General features: G+C 33.2%; 4 protein-coding genes across 4 annotated transcripts; all 4 read left to right on the top strand.

The window, feature by feature from the left end:
* The first annotated feature begins 2,746 nt into the window (after positions 1-2,746).
* Positions 2,747-6,120, top strand: LOC114193668 (pentatricopeptide repeat-containing protein At2g34400). Its single transcript, XM_028083556.1, has 2 exons — positions 2,747-3,665; positions 4,333-6,120. The coding sequence occupies exons 1-2, from the start codon at positions 2,794-2,796 to the stop codon at positions 5,279-5,281; spliced, it is 1,821 nt and encodes a 606-aa protein (XP_027939357.1). The 5' UTR covers positions 2,747-2,793; the 3' UTR covers positions 5,282-6,120.
* Positions 6,121-8,107: 1,987 nt separating this feature from the next.
* LOC114195125 lies at positions 8,108-10,275 on the top strand. The gene is made up of 2 exons (XM_028085516.1): positions 8,108-8,206; positions 10,024-10,275. The coding sequence occupies exons 1-2, from the start codon at positions 8,108-8,110 to the stop codon at positions 10,273-10,275; spliced, it is 351 nt and encodes a 116-aa protein (XP_027941317.1).
* Positions 10,276-11,911: 1,636 nt separating this feature from the next.
* LOC114194605 (probable methyltransferase PMT11) lies at positions 11,912-17,636 on the top strand. The gene is made up of 9 exons (XM_028084942.1): positions 11,912-12,718; positions 13,633-13,782; positions 13,883-14,153; positions 14,680-14,790; positions 14,941-15,100; positions 15,655-15,912; positions 15,993-16,115; positions 16,477-16,554; positions 17,048-17,636. Exons 1-9 carry the CDS (start codon positions 12,074-12,076, stop codon positions 17,250-17,252), a joined length of 2,001 nt encoding a protein of 666 aa, XP_027940743.1. The 5' UTR covers positions 11,912-12,073; the 3' UTR covers positions 17,253-17,636.
* Positions 17,637-19,012: 1,376 nt separating this feature from the next.
* LOC114194690 lies at positions 19,013-21,600 on the top strand. The gene has a single exon (XM_028085056.1). The coding sequence runs from the start codon at positions 19,503-19,505 to the stop codon at positions 21,354-21,356; it is 1,854 nt and encodes a 617-aa protein (XP_027940857.1). The 5' UTR covers positions 19,013-19,502; the 3' UTR covers positions 21,357-21,600.
* Positions 21,601-24,115: the final 2,515 nt, after the last annotated feature.

Here is a 24,115-nt window from a genome sequence, read left to right as displayed (position 1 = left end):
AAGCAGAAATTCAATTATTTAATTTATCGACCTAATTAAAAGGTTCTTAAAATTTACATCTTGAAAATGAGGAGTTTTGTCTTTAATGAAATGTTTTTCTTAAAAGGTTTTTAAATCCTGTTGTGAAAGTATTTGGCTATTTTGAAGGGTTAAAAGATGAAAATAGTAGCAATAAAGTGAAAGTGGAAGCATGAATACACCAGAAAGTGAAATTAGGGCATGTCTAAGGTCAACATCGATCAAATATTTGAGAAAGAAATATATTATATATCTTCAACTTTAAGCCTTTGGTTGCATTATTGGAAGAGTGATAAGGAAAATGAAATAAACAGAAAGTGACTTTAAAAATTAACGAAATATATTAGAAATAGAAGATAAATAAGTGAAAATTTTGCAAAGGATGGTGATTGATTTAAAAATTAAAAATTGTTGATAATTTCCTGATACAAATAATTATCAATGTATTTTAATCACAATTAAAACCAAACTTAAACTTAAGAAGTTTCTGATGAAAAACTATCATTTTAGTAATTCTGAATTTCTCGACCTTTAGTTATCTGTTTGTTTTTTATTAATAATAAAATGTCAGACTATAAAATAACATAATGTGAACTTATAAGAATAGGTATCTTAATATTAATACATAATTAAGAACAATGTTGAATTAAGATCCACCGATAATAAATTAAAAGATCAAATATAAAAAAGTGTTACTGAAGTTTATCTTATTTTTATGCAAATAGGGAATGTTTATTTTATTTCCTTATATTGTTAAATATTTTATTTTACTTTCTGTAATTTTGTAAAATGAATGAAGATAATACTACTTTTTTTTAATTGTCACTTTTATTTATTAACTATTACTTAGTTGCACAGTTTACTGATTCGATTCTCACCTATTCATGCACCCAATCAGAAGATTCCCATGTTTTTTCATCTTGGAATTTATAGTAAACATGTGATACGATTTTTTCCACATGATTTCCTTCATAAGTTAAAAAATAAAAATAAAAAAACATGCACTTTCTATGGAACCAGATTTGTTTTTCTTCTTGTCATTTTCATTTTCCTTTTGCATGTTAGAGTTACTTCAAATGTGTGCCTTCACGAGCTTTCCTTTTTCTCCCTCAATTTTTTTTTCCTTTTTCCACTATATTCCTTTTACATTCTTATAAGTTTATACAATATTTTTCCTTGTACACAGTTATTTTTTGTTTTGTTACTGTTTTCTTAAGTTTATAGATTCGAAGTTAATTTGGTTGGGAATGTTGGTAAGATGACATAGTTGATGAATTTTAGAATATTTTAAAAATTTAAAATTTGATTCATACAACACTCTTCACTTTACTACACACACCTTTGTGCCTGTCCACAATCACAAATTAGTTACACAATCATTTGACAGTTTGTGTCATGTCAAATGTTTAATCGTCAACCACAACCACAAATAAATTTTTCTCAACCAAAAAGTTTACAACCCACGTGAAATAATAACATTATTATTTTTCCTTTTTTAATTCATATCAGGAAAATGACACAAGATGAGAAATGAGTGTGGAAAATCACCTAAATTTTGTCTGCTTCAAATCATATTTACTCACTTTATTTAATCAGATAAAAACTATTTTATCTTGTATTTTTTAAATCAACTCTGCTAATGGAAACTCAATAAAAAATTTCAAATAAAAAAATATACTTCCTAATTCTCAAGCTTAAACTTAAATGAGTCATTTTGAGATGGTACATGAATGTGAATCATGTCATTCTTTCTTCACTTGCTCTTGCAGTGTTGTCACCTTCCAAAATTTGTCTTGCCATTATTATGTATCTTTCGTTAGAGTCAATCATTTATTTCTCAAACGATTTTCAATATCTCCCCATAAATAATTTCTAAGTTTTTTGGCATGCTTATAATTCGAAGTCGGTTTGTTCAACCAAATCACTTAACTACCTGATTGTGGATAACATGGACATGTGTCCCAGAAAAGCACAACAAGAGACACATCCTCAAATTTCCATGTATCATTCAAAACCTAAATTTAATGCAACCTTTCAAGTACATGAATTCATTATTATGTATAACTTAGGAAGTGTCTTTCTTTCTCTGCACCTCCAAAATTTCTTTTACACCTCAAAAAAATTTTAAATTCTAAAAATACATTTTGACCATTTAAGTAAAGTCACATACTTCACATCCTAAAATTATTTTCGGTTGTGAACTTCCGGAAGTCAAAATATATAACTAGAAGTTGACTTTCAGAAGTTTATATTTTGATTTACGGAAGTCGACTTCTGGTGATATATTTTGATTTTTAGAAGTTGACTTCCAATAATATATTTTGACTTCCGGAAGTCGACTTCCGATAATATATTTTGACTTCTGGAAGTTGACTTTGGTTATATATTTTAACTTTCGGAAGTTGGCTTTCCATTATATATTTTGACTTTTGAAAATATTATTCACAGGAAATCGATATCCAAAAATAATTTTGGAGGTGTAATGTACATAGTTATGCTCAAATGGTAAAAAGATACTTTTAGAATTTAAAAAATTTTTGGAGATGCGGAAAAAATACTTGAAGGTGCATAAAGAAAGCCCCCTTCGGGAATAATAGAGTGGGTCTAACAAGACCAACCGCCTACAGGCCCAGCCCAATAAAAATAAGGCCCGGCCCAAGAACAAATGAACAACATTATTACAACTATTTCATTTTACATTCCCATATTTTCGCTACATCCCATAAATATGAAAACTAACGTAACAGAGAAAGGTTGAAGCTGAGGTAACTGAGGATGCTTGCAGCGTTTGAAAATGCAAACGTTGGGAAGTGTTACCAGACAGCGGAATCTCTGGTGTTGCTGGTGAAGCAATGTGGGTCGACGAAGACGGTGCAACAGGTTCATACCCAAATGGTGGTGAACTCCATTCACAACCACCACAACCACCTTCTCTCCAAAGCCATACAAGTAAAAAACTTCACCTACGCTTCTCTTATCTTCTCCCACATGAATCCCCACCCCAACGATTACGCCTTCAACATCATGATACGCGCCCTCACCACAACCTGGCACAACTACCCTCTCGCTCTCACCCTCTTCTACCGCATGAAGTCCCTCTCCGTCACCCCCGACAACTTCACCTTCCCCTTCTTCTTCCTCTCCTGTGCCAACCTCGCTGAAGTTTCCCACGCCCGAGTTGCCCATTCCCTCCTCTTCAAGCTCGGCCTTCACTCAGACCCCCACTCCGCTCACTCCCTCATTACCACCTACGCGCGGTGTGGCCGCCCCGCATGTGCGCGGAAGGTGTTTGATGAAATTCCCCACCGGGACTTGGTGTCCTGGAACTCCATGATTGCTGGGTATGCGAAGGCGGGCTGTGCCAGGGAAGCTGTAGAGGTGTTTGGGGAGATGGGGAGGCGGGACGGGTTTGAGCCGGATGAGATGAGTCTGGTGAGTGTGCTTGGGGCTTGCGGGGAGTTGGGGGATTTGGAGTTGGGGAGGTGGGTGGAGGGGTTTGTTGTGGAACGTGGCATGGCTCTTAACTCGTTTGTAGGTTCTGCTTTGATTAGTATGTATGCTAAGTGTGGGGATTTGGGGTCTGCTAGAAGGATCTTTGATAGCATGGCTACCAGAGATGTTATCACGTGGAATGCTGTTATATCAGGGTGGGTGAGTTTGTTGTTCAGACTCTTTCTAGAGATTAAGGCCTGTTTGGATATGTGTACCTACAAAAGAAGAAAATAAGAAGGAAAACGAAATAAATTTCTTTACAAGGTAAAATTGATTTAGGTATAAGAGAAAAATATTTTTTTGAAGAAGTTAATATGAGAAAAATTTTACAAATTAGCTTTTATTTAAGTTAATTTTAACTTTTGGAGAAACTATTTAAATTTTGGTTTTGATTTTCTCTTCTCATAAATGTTCATAGAGAAATGATTCAAATAGACCCTAAGTTATGTGGTTCTATCTTTTGGCTTGTATGAGCATCATTATGTGTATGGACGTATAATAGTGTTGGGTTGGGTTAGTAGTAGGTTTAGTCGAAGATGCTTTGTTCATGTCAAAAACAAGAACAGGCCCTTCAAAATAATACCTGTCTCAAATACTTTGTGGGGAACGGAAAATTTGAATGCTCCTGGTTTCATTTTACTTGTTTTTTAACTTCTATTTTTAATGTTTAATAACAAAATTGATGTGAATAATACAATAATTAGATAAATTCTGTCCATACTTTCTAGGTTCGAGTTGCGATCACTTTTGCAGTTACGGATCTGTCTTGGTTTTCCTAAAAATTCATTTTATCTTATCCTGTGATTTTCACAAACATGACAGATATGCTCAGAATGGAATGGCGGATGAAGCGATCTCTTTATTCCATGCCATGAAGGACGACAGTGTTAAGGCAAATAAAATTACCCTGACTGCAGTGCTTTCTGCATGTGCAACCATTGGCGCTCTCGATTTGGGGAAACAGATTGATGAACATGCATCACAAAGAGGATTTCAGCATGATATTTTTGTTGCTACTGCGTTGATTGATATGTATGCTAAGTGTGGGAGTTTAGAAAGTGCGCAGAGAGTTTTCAAAGAAATGCCCCAGAAAAATGAAGCTTCTTGGAATGCAATGATCTCTGCACTTGCTTCTCATGGAAAAGCCAAGGAGGCACTATCACTATTTCAGCGCATGTCAGATGAGGGTGGAGGTGCACGCCCTAATGACATAACATTTGTAGGGTTGCTTTCTGCTTGTGTGCATGCAGGCCTGGTAGCTGAGGGCCATAGATTGTTTGATATGATGAGCACATTGTTCAGATTGGTACCAAAAATTGAGCACTACTCTTGTATGGTTGATCTTTTGGCACGTGCGGGTCATTTATACGAGGCATGGGATCTAATTGAGAAAATGCCTGAAAAACCAGACAAAGTTACATTAGGTGCTTTGCTTGGTGCTTGTCGAAGGAATAAAAATGTAGATATAGGGGAACGGGTTATGCGGATGATTCTGGAGGTGGATCCTTCAAATTCTGGGAACTATATTATCTCCTCAAAAATATATGCAAATCTGAACATGTGGGAAGATTCTGCAAGGATGAGATTGCTGATGAGACAGAAAGGTATTACTAAAACTCCTGGTTGTAGCTGGATTGAAATTGAGAATCACTTGCATGAATTTCATGCTGGAGATGGCTTATGCCTTGACTCTATAGATATAAGTAACATAATATTTTTGCTCTATGAGGAACTCAAAAGGGAAGGGTATGTCCCAAAAGTTGTTGAATAGCTTTTTGATTTGTACAGAGCTAAGTTTTGTTTTACTGGAAGTTACCAGAGTTAGGAAAAGTGGGTCAAGTGGTACTCAGCTCAATTTTCGATATTCATGATTATTGGATTGGGCTCATCCGATAAGTGATCAGACAAGGCAGTTCAGTTAATTTCCAGTGAACCTTATTTGTTCTTCTGCTGTGTTGTATTGTATTCTTCTGTAGACGAAACTCCACAACATCATTTAAAGAGGATGAGACTTTGGCGTTTGCATCAGCTTAAATGCCATACAGAAATGAAAAGGATTCTCATGAAAACATGTGCTGCACTGCTCTTGCCTTTTGTAGTATCCATCGGGATCTCTGCTCCAAGTTTTGACACTCTTGAGAAGTTTTTCACTTTTTTGATTTGGGGAAATATGAAAACAGATTTTTCTTCTGAAGAACAAGACTCTCCATCGATCAGGCAAACATTTGGGGTCAGGAGGATCCAACAATTGATCTTTCTTTCAGGGAAACAACATTAGCTCTTCTATATATATCAGCAAACAATAAAAGAGTATTTGAAAGTTTTGGTACTCCCTATTTATATTTGATATTGCACAGTGGAGGTTTAGTTAGGCAAAATATATAGCAACAAAACTATTTTACAGATAGGTTGAACAAAGAATTTTCGTTGGTCATGAATGAAGATTCAATGGTGAATGTTGATGAAAAAAGTTGATGAGCTACTGGGAGATGATGATACGAGCTTAAGCAAACTCATTGGCCACCTTCATTTTTCTTTTGTGCTTTCCTTTTCTTGTTCTACATACAATACGATAAGTTTATTCAAAATTCATGAGATTTTTTTTGCCAATGGTATAATTTTCACAGTGGGCTTTCATGTAATATACTTTAATACAAAAAAAATTTGAAAAAATAGAAAAAAGTATTTATGTTAGTCACACTAACTGTATTAATTAGGTGCAATTAACACAATAATGAGTAAGTTCACTAAATTGATTGATATTACAGTTTTTTCTTCGATTATTGTAATAGTTATTTAAATTAACTACAGTTTTTAATTACGATTGTGTGCATTTTAATTGTGTTAATTAACCTTACTTTTGCATTAATTGCTTATTTCACACTTCATTAACTTTCAATGTTTAACTATATTTGTTATCAATTATTTAATATTCACTTAAAATAATTTCAATGTATATTTTTAATCATCATTATGATGTTTTTTATACAAACTAAGTTTGTTAACACAAAATTTACAGTGAGCAGATCAGATAGAGATAGATGGTAATGCTGGGACATTTCAGCCAAAAATATAAGAGCAGTAGAAGAGAAAATAAAACCAGAGGTGAAATTTTGACATATAATTAATTATTAGGTTTATTTAAATTAAAAAGTCCACAAGTGTAAGTACATCAAATGCATTTTGTAATAAAAGTTTTCCTTTCCTTTATTAAGCATTAAAACTTAAGAATTATGTTATGAAATATAATGCATGTGATAAATATTCTTAATCATATTAGATTTTAACACATAAAAAAAAAATCTACATTTTTTTACTATATATTAATATTTTGCAAATAACTTTTTTGTTCTCCTCAATATATTTGAGAATGTTATTATGAAGTTAATTAATCAAGATAAATGTTATTGGCAATAGAAATATCATGCGTCAGACTATGTTTTAATCTTTGAAATAGTTGATCTTATTTTATTTACTTTTGTTTTCTCACTTCAAGCTTGTATCCTAGACTCTCTTGTTTTCATTTAGTATTATCCTTTACAAGTATAATAATTATTTCTAACTTGAAAATGCGGAGACAAATATTTGTACTTTCTAATTAGAAACATACATTTTCTCAATGTATTACAATTTTATCAACTGATCCTCTGTTTATCTTTGGCATTTTTTTAGTGGTTAATCATATATTTATTAGTTTATTTCAATTTTATTGTTAATTGCAAACTCATAGGTACAATAAAAATTTGAAATATTATAATAAAGTTATTGATGCAATATTTATAAATATATATTTTTTAAAATGTTTATCCAGACATGTCTACATGCTTGCAAGGCAAACAATATGCAACACAAATCAATAAAACTAACTTGTGATTCTTTTCTTGAGGTCAGTTCACCTATGTCCATTTTTTTGTGAGTAAACGGAAATTGATTAGTGTACATTCTCATTCGTTGTTATCAAAAATATTATCCCATATTGTGCATTATAATGAAGGAGCTTCACTTTGGAAAACACCAAATAATCAATTTAACACATTTATATCACTATTTAAATTTGTTAGTATAAACTATACATCATAAATGTGTGATAATCACCTTTAAGTAGGGGTGAAAAAATACTCAACCCTACAATCCCATGAAAATCGACAAAGAACGGATGAATTTTGTTTGATGTATTTGAATTTGGATTAAGCGGATAAAAATATTCATGTAAATATAGATATAAATGTTCGGGTACGCGTACCAAATAAAAAATCTATGGATACCTGATCTGACCTAGAATTAGTTAAATTTTTTCTCAAACCTTGATTTGTTGCTGCTAATCTCCTCACCCTTTTGCATCTGCAATACATTTGAAAACCAAATCAACAAATTTTCAAAACCCTTCTGATCTCATGGAATACCATTTAACACAAACGTTCTCTTCTTTATTTCCTGTGAGAAATAATATTGCAAAAATGATTCTTCTTTTGAAGGACGAGTGTCAAAACGCAGTTGAATTGCAAACCAAGCTTACTTCATCTTAGGCGAGTGCGCGTTGTGGACCAATCTACTTTGATATGTTTTGATATGCTTCCTTTTGGTTCAATTTGCCACTATGAGGTTCGATCTGCCGCAATCAGGTTCGATCTGTCCCGATTTACTTCGATCTTCACCAATCTTCCTCTATCGGCTCCGTAGGTGGCGGTGTGGTGGGGTTTGCTAGGTCTGTGCAGTGGTGTGGTGATAGAAAGCACCCAAAATGTGGAGAAGTTGGAGAAACATGGCTGGAAATTATTTTTCTTTTAATCTCACATTATTTTACATTTGATTCGGATAACCGCAATACATCCGCTTGTAACCGATCCGAATAAATCCGAACCCGCATAATCCAAAAAATAAAATAGTCGAATCTGATTTTCAAATATTAAATTTGGATTGGGTCAGATTAACCTTCTTAGACCCAAATCAACCCAACCCGACCAATAAATACGCCTAACTCTAATGTATCGATCGTCATGAGTTATCAATATTTACATTCCAAATACATATAATCAATTAAAACCACGTGCATTTCCAAACTATAGTAGATAAATTAATGTTTTTATCCACTTTCTTAACTAATATGTCCCCTTCACATATTTAAAAATGCCTATAAGCATTGTAATAATGCATACTCCCATTTGATTGCCATTTATGACCTTTCTTCTTTATCTAAAATAATTACTGCTCTCTACTTGTTGTTGAATATTGCTTGAATATCTCATTAATTATTTCATATTCTTGCTATTTATGATTTCTCGTTTTCTTTTATAGTAATTATTGGCTTTACTCCACGTTGAGTATTTTTAAATATTTTATTATTTTCTTTTTATTGTTGTCTTCAATTGTTTCTTGAACAATTTTGATCATAAAATATTGAAATGAAAGTATAAGTATGTTTAACAAATGAATGGAAATAATATGAACAAAATTAGAAATAACGTAAAAGTGTTATCTTTTAAAATTAAATAGAATTAGAATCAACAACTACTTCTTCTAAGATGACTAATTTTATTTATAACAACATAATAATAACAAAATTACATAAAGTGAACAACTAAACTTGCCCAAAAAAAAATTACAAGTGATTTTCTTGTATTGATTTTCAAAACTCTTCATTATAATTTTGTTCAGTGTCATTATGTTATTAAATCTCTTATTTTTAGACTTATTATATTCAGAGCACTTTTTTCCATTGTTAGAATTTTTCAGGCATGTAAAGTCTATCCTTGTACAGTGTATTGGTTGCAATTTATGGCATTGAGTATTCATTTTTTATTTTCACAATTTAATATTTTCATTCTAAAAACAACATCACATTGACTAAAATGCATAATAAAATTGTTGAATTATTCATTAATATAGATATTTATATATGTTGTTAGTTCTAAACTGTAATGTGAAATTGAAATTTATCCATTTTTGAAATTTTAATATAATTTGATCACCAACTTTAAAAATAAATGTATAGTTCTTCTAATCTAATTTCGTAAATTTTTTTAAGTTTTGAGTGACGTTTTGAATTGACGTTTAAGTTGTTTACACTATATAACACATTATAATCTCGAAGATTGTTTAATATGTAAAAAAAGTTATACGTTTTGATTAAAAATACTATATCTATTCATTTTTAAATTTGAGATACCAAAATGTATCAAAGTTTCAAATAACGATGAATTTTAATTTCGCGACTGAATATATATATAATCCTCTATCCAATGCTTATAACTTGTTAGAATGATACATATATAAGTTTTATCATTCCACTAAATATCTAAAACACTTTGATGTACAAGAGCAAACATGTGATGAAGCAACGAAAGCATTAACTTGATGCATGAGAGAAGGTGCACCAACCCATTCATGTGACACCCTTCATGCCAAATCAACCTCAAATCAACTCATTAACTCTCCAAATATATATATTATGTCCCTGAAATCATAGTATATACAAAAGAGTTGTAATTAATAAAGTCCTAGTTTTGAGAAAAGAAAGAGTTGTATATGGAAAGTCAAGAAAAGAACAGTGTTGGATTCTTTCAGATGCCTCTGCACTATCCAAGATACACTCAGAAAGATTACGAAGACATGCCTGAGTGGAAGCTTGATAGCCTCCTCAAGGAATATGGCTTGCCAACAAATGGTGATTTGGCTTACAAAAGAGACTTTGCCATGGGTGCTTTTCTTTGGCCTAATTCACTCTTGTTGCATAACAATGTACTAACTAAAACTTATCACAAGTGATTATCAAAACCAACAACGAACTTTACACATAGTTTAGCATAAGCAAACTACATATATGATTTTGTTAAAATTATTATCACTGAAAAATATATTATCTTGTCTCTTTTAATCTTATATACTTCTCTTCCCTATCGAGACGAATAATTTATAATTCTCTATTAACTTAATTCTTAAATCCGTCACTAATAAAAGTCAGAATAATCCAAAACTTTTTTACAAAACTGGATTAAAATATATTATTTTTGTTCAACTTTTATTATTATTATATTTATTTTCTCTATTTAAAATAATAATACTTTGATCTTCAACAACAAATCTGAATCATATTATATATATATATATATATATATATATATATATATATATATATATATATATATATATATATATATATATAAAATAAGATTATATGAGAGACTTGGGTAGAAAATATATATGAATTAATTCACCATTCAGCATAATAATCAATTTGTATTTCAATTGTAAGATTTGCACAATTTTTATTTGCGTATCATTTATATCTTTTAAGAAGAATCTTATTAGACTTTGAGTAATTTAGAAAGCTAACTGCATATACAAAGAAAAAAAAAATCAAATTATGTTGACCTAATGCAATGGTTTTTAATAATACAAAATTAGAGTAATTATGTACCAAATGATGATTAATGAGAATAATATATTAGGTGGGAATCATATATACTTAAGAATAATTAGAATATATTTGATTTGCCATAAACATATATGAGAATCTTTATATAGTTATTTGAAATATAGTTATTTGCCATATTAAATAATTTAATACAAATATCACAGGTTACCAGAATCATATTTTTAAGAATGAATAAAATTTATTTTATTTGTGATAAATATTTCTGCAAGTATTTATATAAATTTCCTTTAATTCAACGTGACGTGATTTTCTTGTAAGATATTATTTTTCAAGGTAAAAAAATGAAGTTAAAAGAATCAGATTCCCCCATCTCATAAAATCGATTTTAAAAGAAGAATTTAACTAAGAAAATTCTAAAAACTATAATTGTCTAATTTATTTTTCAGAAAATTATACAAACCATGTGAAACTATTCATGGCCTTCAAAAAATTGCAAATTTTATATTCGATATCCTATGGGAATGAAAATAGAATAACTTTTTAAAACTTATTAAATATAAAGATAAAAATGAAGGTGTTTTTTTTTTCAAAGATAAAAATAGAATAGCCAACAAATTAATAATCTTCACAGGAAAGCAAAGGTGTCGGAATTCATAAGCACGCAAACTATGATGGTGCTCCTATTTATTATTCATATATGTGCCACTGTTACCAATACAACCACACTGTTTAATTTCTTCTTCTTTTTTTCAATGAAAGTATCAAGGAATTGGAAAAGCGTAAAATCAATATAACGTTTATATATTTAAGAAGAAAGAAAATTTTAAATAAATAAAAGAAAATTAATTTAAACTTCTTAATTATGAAGATATAGGAAATAATATTTTTGTACAACATATTACTTACTATTTGATTTCAGTTTTATAATATTTCTAGCAATATTTTTTTTATCTATAATTTCTATGATTTGCTATTGTGAACAATTTTCTCCTACATATGGTATTATTTTTTATTTAATAAAAGCTTAGTGACGAAAAAGAGAAATGAACATTGCCGTTTTACTTCTGCGTCGGTGCTGTGCTTCAGTTCCTCCGTTCCAGTGGCACAGTTATTAGCAGCGTCACATGCACACTGCATCAAATTAAGTCTCATCGAAACGATTCGTTTCGATTCGCGAATCGAACCAGCATGAAACCCTACACCGCCACCATTGCCGATTACCCCAGAACCACCCTCAAGATCGTCTTCTTCTTCATCTTCGTTGCCCTCACATTCTTCTTCGTCGGCAAGCACTTCTCCGACGGTTCCTCTCCCCAGCTCATCTTCTTCTCCGCCACAACCACCGCCGCCACCGCCGCCGAGGTCACCGTATCCCCCAACTTCAACCAATTCTTCAACGTCTCCGCCATAATCGATGCCCACACGCCTCCAAAGCCCCCCGTGCCTCTCCCCGTACCTCCCCCCGCTTCTGAGCCTCAGGACGTGTTCAAGCGCTTCGGGATCCTCAACGAGAATGGCACCATGTCCGACGAGTTCGAGGTTGGTGACTTCGAGGACGGCGCGCCGGATGAGGCGGGGAACGTGAGCCTCGTCGCCGAGGATTCCGACTCAGCTCCCAGAGTGGCTGTGAGCAAGTTTGGAATGTGCCCGCGCAGCATGAGCGAGCATATACCGTGTTTGGACAACGAGGATGCGATTCGGAAACTCGAGTCCACGGAGAGAGGAGAAAGATTCGAGAGGCACTGTCCCGAAGAGGGGAAACGATTCCATTGCTTGATTCCGCCGCCTAAAGGGTACCGTCCCTCGATTCCTTGGCCCAGAAGCCGCGACGAGGTAACAGCTTCCTTCCTATGTTTTTGGATTATTACTGGCAAAATTGTTTTTGATTAAAATTGATTTTGAAGTGACTTGTACAACTCAATAGTATAAAATTCTTTTTGTAACGTAAAAAACTATCTAAAGTTGCTTGAACCTATAATCAAATCTGCATTCAAAATTAATCTTTCAACATGAAACTAAGTTGGTGAAAATTTACGGAAAACCATTGGTGTTGTACTAACATTCACTTCGTCATTTGGGAACTTATTTAGTAAGTCTTTCTTTGGATCACTTTATACTAACTACTACTAATACTAATGGTTTACTTTTTTCAGTTTAATTTGATTGTTTAATTGTTATGCACTGGCATCCTAAACCTTTGTAAACTGTCAATCAATTACAAATTATCATTGCTAAAGCGATTCTAATATGTAGTAAAAAAAATTACATTATGGATGCATTTTAATTTCCATGCATTTTTGTCACTGTAAAAGGTTTTCCGCTTCATTTTATGAACATAATGACTATTATAAAAACGAACAGAGTGTTTTCTAAGTGGATGACAATTTAAAATCTTTCTTCACGTCAGTGCTTGTAATCAAATTCATAATTTATACATGAAGTTATACTTACTTACATTTAATAGCAGTTGGCTACTTTATAATGTGATCTTGTTCATTAATATGATGTTAAAATTTTGGTTGTTTGTACATAGATGTTTCTTACTGAATTTATATAATGTCATCCTGTTTTTATACTTTTTTGGAAAAAAGAAAAGGATTATTATTTTCTAAAAGAAAAGTTGCTCCCAGTCATGCACTAGTGTAAACATTTTTGTGTCTAAATTTGAGAATTTACTTGTCCTTCTTTTTGGATAGGGTGCTTTTACAATGGTTTCTTAATGTAATGTTATGTGTTTTTTCTTGTAGGTTTGGTACAGCAATGTTCCTCACACTCGTCTTGTTGAAGATAAAGGGGGTCAAAACTGGATTTCCAAAGGCAAGGATAAGTTTAGGTTTCCTGGGGGTGGTACACAATTTATACATGGAGCGGATCAATACTTGGATCATATTTCCGAGGTTATTAAATAAAATATTGTATGCCTTGGTTTTGCTTTTATGGACAGTGTAGGTGTGTCTTCTTTTATGATTCTGATGTTTATATGTCATGGTTTTGTAGACGGTTCCTGATATTAAGTTTGGGCAGAACATAAGAGTCGCTCTTGATGTTGGCTGCGGTGTTGCTAGTTTTGGTGCATACTTACTGTCTCGAAATGTTATAACCATGTCTGTTGCTCCCAAGGATGTTCATGAGAATCAGATTCAGTTTGCTCTTGAGCGTGGTGTGCCAGCAATGGTTGCTGCATTTGCAACTAGACGATTGTTATATCCAAGTCAAGCTTTTGACATGATACATTGTTCACGCTGTAGAATTAATTGGACTCGGGATGGTATGATTTCTATCAGCTACTTGATTAGTGGGAGTCATGTTGTATTTAGTCAGTGGTTCTTAAAGCTTCCCACTCCCTTTCATTTTCTCAGTTGTCTTTTGAGTTTCTATTTCTTTATGACATGAATGACTGTATTTATATGTTGTGTTTTGACTAGTAAATCTTCATATTTTTCTTCCTTAAATTAACAAGCACATCAAAGATCCTTTAATCTTTTATTACCATCTTTTGCTGGGTCCTGATTTCTTCCCCGTTAGATTTTTCTTATTAAGAAAATTAATAACTAGTTACCATGTGTGCAGATTTGATATCAATTTTTACCTGATATGGTGTTTCCTTGTTAGTTGAAAAGGGTTTGAATGAGGAGGGGGGAGGGCAGGACTCTTTTCTGAATGCTTTAAATCTTATAAAAAGTACTGTTGTTGAATATAAAATGAGATCCTTTTCAATGTGCTACTCCAATATCTATGTCAGTTGCTCACTTTGAATTTCTTCTCTAACATCTATATTTTTACTTGTGGTGAAGATGGTATTTTACTGCTTGAAGTTAATAGGATGCTAAGGGCAGGTGGGTACTTTGTCTGGGCTGCCCAACCTGTTTATAAACACGAGGAAGTGTTAGAAGAACAATGGAAAGGTACCATTCAACTTGATAACTATTTATAAGTTGAATTTCTTGTAACTTTTCAGCTGGTTCTTGTATTTGTATAATGCTTAGTTTTGTACCTCGGTATTAGTATTATCATTTTCTGACATGATGTACCCATGAAATTGTTTGCTATCTCAGAGATGCTTAATCTTACTACTCGTCTATGCTGGAAGTTTTTAAAAAAAGATGGGTATGTTGCAATATGGCAGAAACCTTCTGACAATAGCTGCTATCTAAATCGTGAGGCAGGAACTCAACCTGTACTGTGTGGCCAAAGTGATGACCCCGACAATGTTTGGTTTGTGTTCTTGCCTTCCTGATCTACAGATTATTATGACATTTTTTTGTCTTCTCCAATTATGTGATCAATGCCAAATTTACTGTCATCTTCTGTGATAGAGAGCTTCCCAAGTAAGAACTATTTTTTTTTGGGTTATATGTAAATAAAATAAAAAGTTTAGTTATTTCCATGACCAACAATTCACTGAAGCCACTATATAAATATTTTAAAATTCACGTAAATTACCTTGTAGAGCACATAATATTTGTGGATAAAGCAGAAAAAAAATTGAAAAGAAGGAAACAGAAACTATTATGTATGGGTATTCAACGATGCGGAATATGTTATCTAAATTTACTCTACTTGTTTGTTTGTGATATTTGCAATCTTTTGTAGTCTATATAAACACCCTTTTAACCCAGTGCCAACCGTTAGGAAGAAACCTAATGACAAGTTGTATAGTTCTTAAAAATGAACAATTTGGGTCTGCTTTGTGATAACTTTATCAAGCATCGGAGTGTTTTATAAAAAGCCCGATATTGACAATTTCATTATTTGCTTCATTAATTTAGGTATGCTAATCTAAAAGCTTGCATCTCCCGACTGCCTGAGAATGGATATGGAGCAAATGTTGCCAGATGGCCTGCACGATTGCATACTCCACCTGATAGGCTTCAAAGCATAAAATTTGATGCTTTCATATCCAGAAATGAGCTTTTTAAGGCTGAATCAAAATACTGGGGTGAGATTATAGCAAGCTATGTACGTGTCTTACGTTGGAAGAAGATGAAATTAAGAAATGTTATGGACATGAAAGCTGGTTTTGGAGGGTATGGTCGTTATCCTATTTCTTTTCGTGTTATATTATGAATTTAGGATTTTCTGATTAGTATATTTGTGTACTTCGCAGATTTGCAGCAGCATTGATTGATCAGAATCTTGACAGCTGGGTTATGAATGTTGTTCCTGTTAGTGGTTCAAACACCTTACCTGTTATATATGACCGCGGGCTGATTGGAGTTATGCATGACTGGTATTTTATTAAAATTATTAGTCATTTTGTTAAACGCATACTATTAGGAATCAAACTCAATAGAAACAAAAAACAATGTTATTGATTTGAAAAACACAAACTATCACATTAGATGACCCCTGTAAGCTAATGCTCCTCAGGGAGAGGATTGAAGCTCTTACTGCCCAACCTCTAAAGGTTCCAAATGAAAAGATACCTAATACCCTCTCCCCTGCCGTGTCTCCTGTAACTAATTTTTGTGTTTAGCCCAGCTGTTGGCCTTAGCCTCAAACCGGAATACATTCTAAAAATATTGTACCAATATTTTATGAACCTGGCAGAAAGTTGTAATATTTCTCTATTTATGTTTTTTGTAATTTAGGTGCGAACCGTTTGACACCTATCCGAGAACTTATGATTTACTGCATGCTGCGAACCTGCTTTCCGTTGAGAAGAAAAGGTACTTTTTTCTCTACTTCTCAACTGTCTGTCTATCTTTTTCTGGGTTACTTTTGCGATTGTTTTGATAAAATGAAAAAAAAAAAAAGAAAAAAGGTTTGAGTATTAAAAGTATGTCAGGTAGACTCATGGTGGCTCCACCGACTTTTACCTCTATTTCTGTTCTTTGTTTGTTTTAATCTGCCGTTCGTAGGATTAGTAATTACACTTCACTACTCAAGATGCTATTTCTCTCTAGCAAAGTAAAATGGTTTGAATATCGGATGTGTAACTCATCCTCCATTACCACAGTAATCTGCTGCTTATTCCTTGATAACCTGCATCTAAACATTTGTCCATCTAGAAATAAGTTTTATTTGTATTTTTATTCTTCATGTAGATCATGTATTATGATTTCATCAATGCGTATTGCATAAAAGAAACTTGTTCAAGTTTACCTTGTTAAGTTGTTACGTCTGAGTTTACTATTGTTTCATTCATTTGTGTATTATCAGATGCAATGTGTCATCAATTATGGTTGAGATGGATCGGATACTCAGACCTGGTGGACGGGCATACATCCGTGATACTCTTGCCATCATGGATGAGCTTATTGAGATTGGTAATGCCATGGGCTGGCATGTCACATTGCGAGACACATCTGAGGGTCCTCATGCAAGTTATAGGGTCTTGGTTTGTGACAAGCGTCTTCGCGGATAATGAAAACTCACTCTTTTACATCTCTGCAACTGCAATGGGGAAATCAACAGCAAGAGTCACACTGATTTTCTACGAATAGGAGGATGAGGCACCACCAAATATCCTTCAATTTTAATTCTTGACACCCAATCTCCAGAGCAGTTGGATTCGTATAGTGTGCACATCATGTAACATGTTTATATAATTTAATTTATTTGTATATCACAGTTTTAGGACGAACACCAGACAGATTTTAACTTAAATGCCTTTTTTTTTTTTTTTTTTTTTTCTGTTTCTCACCATTCCACACCTAGATCCGTTGAGTGTACTTTAACTTAAAGAAACTTTCTATGAAAATAAGCATGGATAGTCACAAGCCATGGCTTGTTATTCAGTTTGCTGTAACCAATGGTACTTTGTTTGTTCTTGTTGCTGTTAGCACTACTTCCAAATTCAGAAAAATCTACTTGCGTTGGCTAAACTTTAACCTCTTAAGTGTTTTCTAAATCGAAAGCATGACGACGACAATAATAATAATAATAATAGAGACGACGACAATAATAATAATAATAATAGAGTTATTTTGAAAGTAAATTTATAGAAGTTATAGTTCATATTTTAATCTATCTATTAAAAAGCTACCTTCTAATAATAATAATTACAGAAAATATTATTTCTTTAAATAGGGAAGTCAAAATTGTTTAAGTGGTCCAAACTTGATCCTTTAGTGAAAGGAAATATTGCAAAAGATTTGATTTATTATCGGAGTTAGTTTAGTATCTGCATTTTTTGAGATATTTGAAGTATGTATTTTTTTTTTTTTTAAATATCTATAGTTTTACTAAATAAGTAAATAAAAGATTAAATAAGATGTAAGTTTGTTATGATTTTAATATTAGAGGAAAAATTGTAAGGAGATATTAAAAGTGATTAAGATATAACAAAATCTAAAAATAAACTAAGAAATGACACAAGTTAGGTTACAATTTTTTGACTGCGACTTGACTTTATTTTACTAAATGATTCAGCACTTCTTAATTATTTCCTCTTCATTTCATTTCTTTCTCGGATTTTAGTTTATTTTTTTAACCCTTTTCTGCATTAATAAAATGGATAAGAGTAAGCTAGGCTTAAATTCTATTCAAGGACACAATATAAATGGAGCTGAAAATGAAAAAAAAAAACACACTAAAATTATATGCAACTTTCTAAACAAATAAAAAGGATTTATGTAGTTATTTTTCTTAAGAATATATTATCATTTAATTTTAATATTTCAATTAACGTTTTTCAACTTTACCTGTCAAGGTTATATTATAAATATACGTAAGATAATACGCTGAATACAAATATTTTTCAAATAGTTATATACTTTTATTGGTATAATTAGAGATGTCAAAACGGGTAATCTGGTAGGTTAAACAGATCTAGCTCACTCAATTAAAAAAAAATACAAATATTTTATTTTTTTTGGTCATAACTAAATTATAATTCTAATTAAAATCTAAATAAACTTCAATATAATTCAAATACAAACTAAAATCATAAAAAATACAAATTATCTATGTGTTGGCTAAAAAAACAACTAACTTGATCCAAATATAAAGCTTAAATTAACAAAAATCATTTATGTGATCTTTTATTTGCAGGTTGGTCAACCAATTCAGCTCACCACAAATTTAATCTAGATGGACTAGATTCTATGTTAGCCAAATTAAAAATCAATCCGTATTATAATTTATAAAAAGATTTTAATCCGTATTATAATTAGGTTCACTCGCCCTCCCAACTCATTTTTAGGTATAATCTTTTCTTCACTTGGTCCAGCAGCTTCAGCATTTCAAACTATCTATCTATTCACAGTTTATATCAGCAACACGTACCGCTTCCTTTTTCTTCTTCTTCAGGCAACGAAGAGAGTAACAATCACAGAAGCTGGAAACTGCGCCACTCACGTTCTACTCTTCCACGTTCACAGACTTTTTCTTCCCGCATTTTGGTGTCATTCTTCACTGACACGCGTGTCCAAGAACTCCGCAAACCGTGTCCAACTCCACAAACATCGTCGGACACGATTCGCCGGCGTGTCCGTGTCGGAGACGCTTCGGAAGTGGGACGCGAGGCAAAATTGCCGTGTCTGGGCTTTATAATGATTCTCGTTTTTGAAACACTGAACTAGTGTTGTTGTTTTTTCGATGATTCTGGTTTGAAAAACTAATTTGTTTTGCAATTGTTTATGTGTTTAGCTGGTGGTGTTGGGTGGTTTTTGAGATGGATCTCAGGCATTTTAGAAGTGAATTCTTGCCCACAACACTCAACCCATCTTCAACATACCTTCAACTTTCTCCTCTCAGGCCTTTTCACAAAACCCCAAACCTAAAATTCCATTCACACAGACGCTTTGCAGTTGTATCACTCTCCCAAATCCCTAAACCAGTAAGTGAATCCTCAATTTTGGGGCGGAATTCAGCGGGCACAAGAAGGGACCTGAGGTGTTACGCTGGTCGTAGCAAGAAGTCTGGTGGTGATGGCTCCTCGGGTGGTCGAATTGAAGGCGCTGCAGAGTTACGGAGTCGGTGGAGGCGCATTAATAGCGCAAGAACCAAGAAGTATGCGGAGTCTCTGTTCTACAGGCTGAAAAACCCTCATGGTGGTGGGAATTATCCTGATAACTTCACTGAGGATGAGCTCCAACAGATTGGCCTCGGGTATGATCGAATGGTCCGGTTCATGGAGAAGGATGACCCAAATTTGCGTCATCCTTATGATTGGTACAAGTATGGTCAATATGGACCCTACTCTTGGCGTGGGGTTGTTGTGGGCGATCCAGTTCGGGGAGGGATCACGGATGAGTGTGTGACGCTAATCGGTGAAGTGAGGGACCATGAGGAGTGGGAGAAAATTGAACAAGCTGAAATGGCTGAAGATTATGGAGAAAAAGTGAAGCAGCTGGATCAAAGCAAGTTAAGGTATTTTTGGGTATTTGTAAGGCACCCAAGGTGGAGACTTTCAGAGCTTCCGTGGGAGCAATGGACGCTAGTTTGTGAAGTAGTACTTGAGGCTGGTCAACAGAGATTGGATAAGTGGAATTTGATGGGTAGACTTGGGAACAAGGCTAGGTCGGCGATAGGGCAATGTGCTGCATGGATGAGACCTGATATTGTATATGTGAAGAAGCCTGTGTTCCAGTGTAGGTTTGAGCCACAGGATGGCTTTTTCAAGCCACTAATTCAACAACTTAACCCTGAAACAGAACAGGATTTTCTTTTTGAGTTGGAAAACGATGATGGTAGTGTTGAGTTGTGTACTTACTACGGCGGATTGTGTAAGATTGTGAAGGTGAATCAAAAGGCATTTGTCGATGATGTGGTGAATGCGTATGATAAATTGAGTGATGAGAAAAAGTCAAAATGTTTGGAGTTTCTGTTGAAAAACCATCCCGTGGAATTGTTACATCCATATACAAAGGAGTGGAAGGCTAAGTTGGAAGAGATGGAGCTGGGTTGTGATGCTCCTGATGAAGAAGATGATGCTGTTGTTGATGATCCTGATGATACTGAAATTCTCGATTGGATTGAGGATGAAGGTAGTGATGATGACGCAGATGATGATGATGATGAGGAGGAAGAGGAGCTGAATGATGATGATGATGATGATGATGATGTTGATCCCTATAAAAACCAAGATCTAGTGATGGACATGGAGGAAGGTGAAGACGGCAAATATGAGGCCATGGAAGAGGATGAGACTGACTTTAATTGGAACGAGGAGTTTGAAAAAGCATTAGGTAGCGGGGATGCAATGGAAAATCTGGCAAGGAAGGCTCTTGAAACCAATAAAAAGCTGAATAAGAAGCAACCAGTGATGCACAATGTAGAGGAAGAGACAGCACCCTCAGTAGATGGAGATGAAACTGCCTTGAGAGGCAAGCGAGCAAAGGTGAGTCCAGAAGAGTGGAAGTATATTGGGATTGGAAAATGGAGAAAAAGGATTAAGAGAAGCAGAATTCCTCCAGAGCTATTTTTGCGAGCGGTTGTTAGACCTTTCACTTACAGAAATCTTGTAAAAGAGATTGTTTTAACTAGGCATGCAATCTTGGATGGTGAAATTGGTGCACAAGGTTAAGACATTTGCCTTTTACCTGAAGCCAATATGTTGTGTACTTGTGTAGGAGTGATGTTGACTAGTCTTTAGATGGTTCAGCATTATTCAATTTCCATCATGTTGTTCAAGTTGAGGAAATAGAATAGACAGAAATATTTAGTGAGTTTTCTTTATGCTTATCTAGTTGCTGAAAAGGATGAAGAGTACGTTTTACAATATGCAATATCAGTTTTGGACTACTTGATAATCTACTTCTATGTATTTATACTGGTGTTTCTGTGCATTGCTCCTCTTTACTGCCACTGCTTAGTTTTGTTTTTGTTGTTTACTGCCATCCCGTTGAATTTGGAACAATGTCCTATCTGATTACTTTATTTTATTTTTCTGTTCTTCACTTGTTTGGGAATTATAGAGGTAAGGAACTTCTGCTCTAAAAACGGAGAAGGATGGTCTGAACTAAAAAATAATCACTTGATAAGTAATGTGTACACTTTTTTCCTCTTAAATTCTGATGTAGCCAAATGATCATATTGCTTAGCTGGTAATTGGGTCCATGAATGGTAAAGGTGTTGATTGAATTCATTGCCAGAGATTAGTTCTGGATTTTGAATTGGATGGGCCTGTTTGGATAATCTATAAAAGATTGACCTTTTCTCTTTGGGCCTTGATCTGGGCTTCAAATGTCCTCATTAATGTTCTGGCCCTGAACCTTCCATTGTAATTGAACAGTTGTGTGGTAGCAGAGTCCAGTTGTGTAAGTTGTAATTGGACCAGAGAAAGGGAAAACTTACCAATGATTAATCAACAACAGCCAGAGGTTGAGATGAAGCCTCCACTTTGTGTTTGACAAGCTACCAGAATCTGATGCTCCCAAGTAAGAAAAAGTCCAAGCAAACTTCATCAAATGTTTTGTTGTTTATTTATGTCTAATGTTGGACGAATGGTTTTTCAACTAATATTGTTAATATTATTATTATTATTCTCCCACTTTCTCATTCCTTACAAACATTATTGTTCCTTGTGGATAGAATATTTAGGTAATCACCAAAAGTGGAACACTCATGGTCAATCTCATCAACAAAAGCCAAAGCCACACAAGTTTTAAACGCGTGGTAACTTGCTTTTGGAATATAATCATATCTAATACTTTCCCACTCTTCAGAATTTTCCTTTACATTTTCAAGAATTTGAAAATGAAAACATTTACATTCTCATGTTTGGTACAGATTATCACAAAAATTGTCAAAAAGTAAATTTTCTTTTCACGAAAATATTTGATGTAGATTTTGACTATATAGTTTAATCTATATACTTAATCACTTTCGATACTTGTTTATATTAAATGAATTGAATTTAAATTATGAATAATAAGTTGAAACTCACGGGGTTTATTGCAATGTCGCTATGCTATGGTATGCATAATTAATTTATAGACTTTGACACACGTATATAGATAATACACACATACACACACGACACTTTCACCGTCAATAAATTGTGCATCACAACTTCGTATAAAATATCTGAAAAATTATTAACAATAAGGTCCTCTATGACTAATATATTAATTTAGTGTAGTTATGGTTTTAACCAAGGAGGAAATGCAAATAATGGTGATTGCAAATTATCCAACCTAGTTGAATCACTTCTAAACCCATGAAAATGTAATTAAGTTGAGGGAATAATTAGCAAATTGAATGCAACTTGATTATACCTTATGTGAAGGGAAAGTTTCCTTATCATTTTACCAAAAAAATCTTACTAAACTATGAAGTCCTTACATTTTAACCATGTAAAACAGGGTCTCTATTTATGTTGGTCCACCCCTTTTTGCAATTTCAAGTTATTATATTATCCTTGATTTTTAGAAACAGGATGGACCCTATCTTGGATATTTTATGATATATGATTGAACCATATCATGCAAATAAAATTTAATGAACACTCTTTGTTGTCTTCTTTGTAATAAAGAAAAAACAAAAAAAATGAACAATTTGACAAGCAAAAATATTAAGTACAAGGAGTAAGTATCAAAACAAAACTAACATGTTGGACATGGAGAACACAGTTGAGAGTTTTGGTTACAATTTTCTTCTAAAAATAGTTATAATTTTTGCCAACATATATACCAAGTGGAAAGTAAGAGTAAAGTTTTGGTATTATGGTTTGTTGTTTATAAAATATTCTTGCGTTCGTAACATTGTTTAATAAATTTGAATGAAGGGTTTTTCAACTATTATTCCCCCACTTGTGCATTATTTCTTACCACATTATTCCGTAGGGATAGTATATTTAGGCAATCATCAAAAGTGGAACATTCACGGTCAATCTCATCATAAGAGCCGTGGAAACTTTAGATATATGTTGTTGCAACATACTTGTGGAATAAAAACACATTTCAATAACCTTTTTCACAATGTTCTTTATAAAATAAAACAAATGAATTATATTTCTTTTATAAACTAAAATTGAGTTATACACGTTCATTTTTTTTAAAACTTTTTTTCATTTAACCTAATAAAGCTTATTTTTATAATCAAAAAAATCGATAAAAATTGAACCGGGTCCTAATGGTTTCTCTTTCTCTCTCTCTCTCTTTTTATTCCATTGATTCTTTAGATGAATGTTAGAGAAACGTGTGCACTTTCCATTGAATTAGAACATAAGGATGCTATTTCTTCTTTTCTGGTTTTTCTTTTCCTCTTCTGAAAGGGTGCCTAACTCTTGTAAATTTGTTTCACAAAATTAAATATTGTGACCCTTTTTTCTCCATTTTGGCC

The sequence above is a fragment of the Vigna unguiculata genome, chromosome 8 (assembly GCF_004118075.2).
Source record: "Vigna unguiculata cultivar IT97K-499-35 chromosome 8, ASM411807v1, whole genome shotgun sequence".
Taxonomy (NCBI): Eukaryota; Viridiplantae; Streptophyta; class Magnoliopsida; order Fabales; family Fabaceae; genus Vigna; species Vigna unguiculata.
The sequence above is the reverse complement of the archived record's forward strand: the minus strand, read 5'-3'. Positions and strand labels throughout refer to the sequence as shown.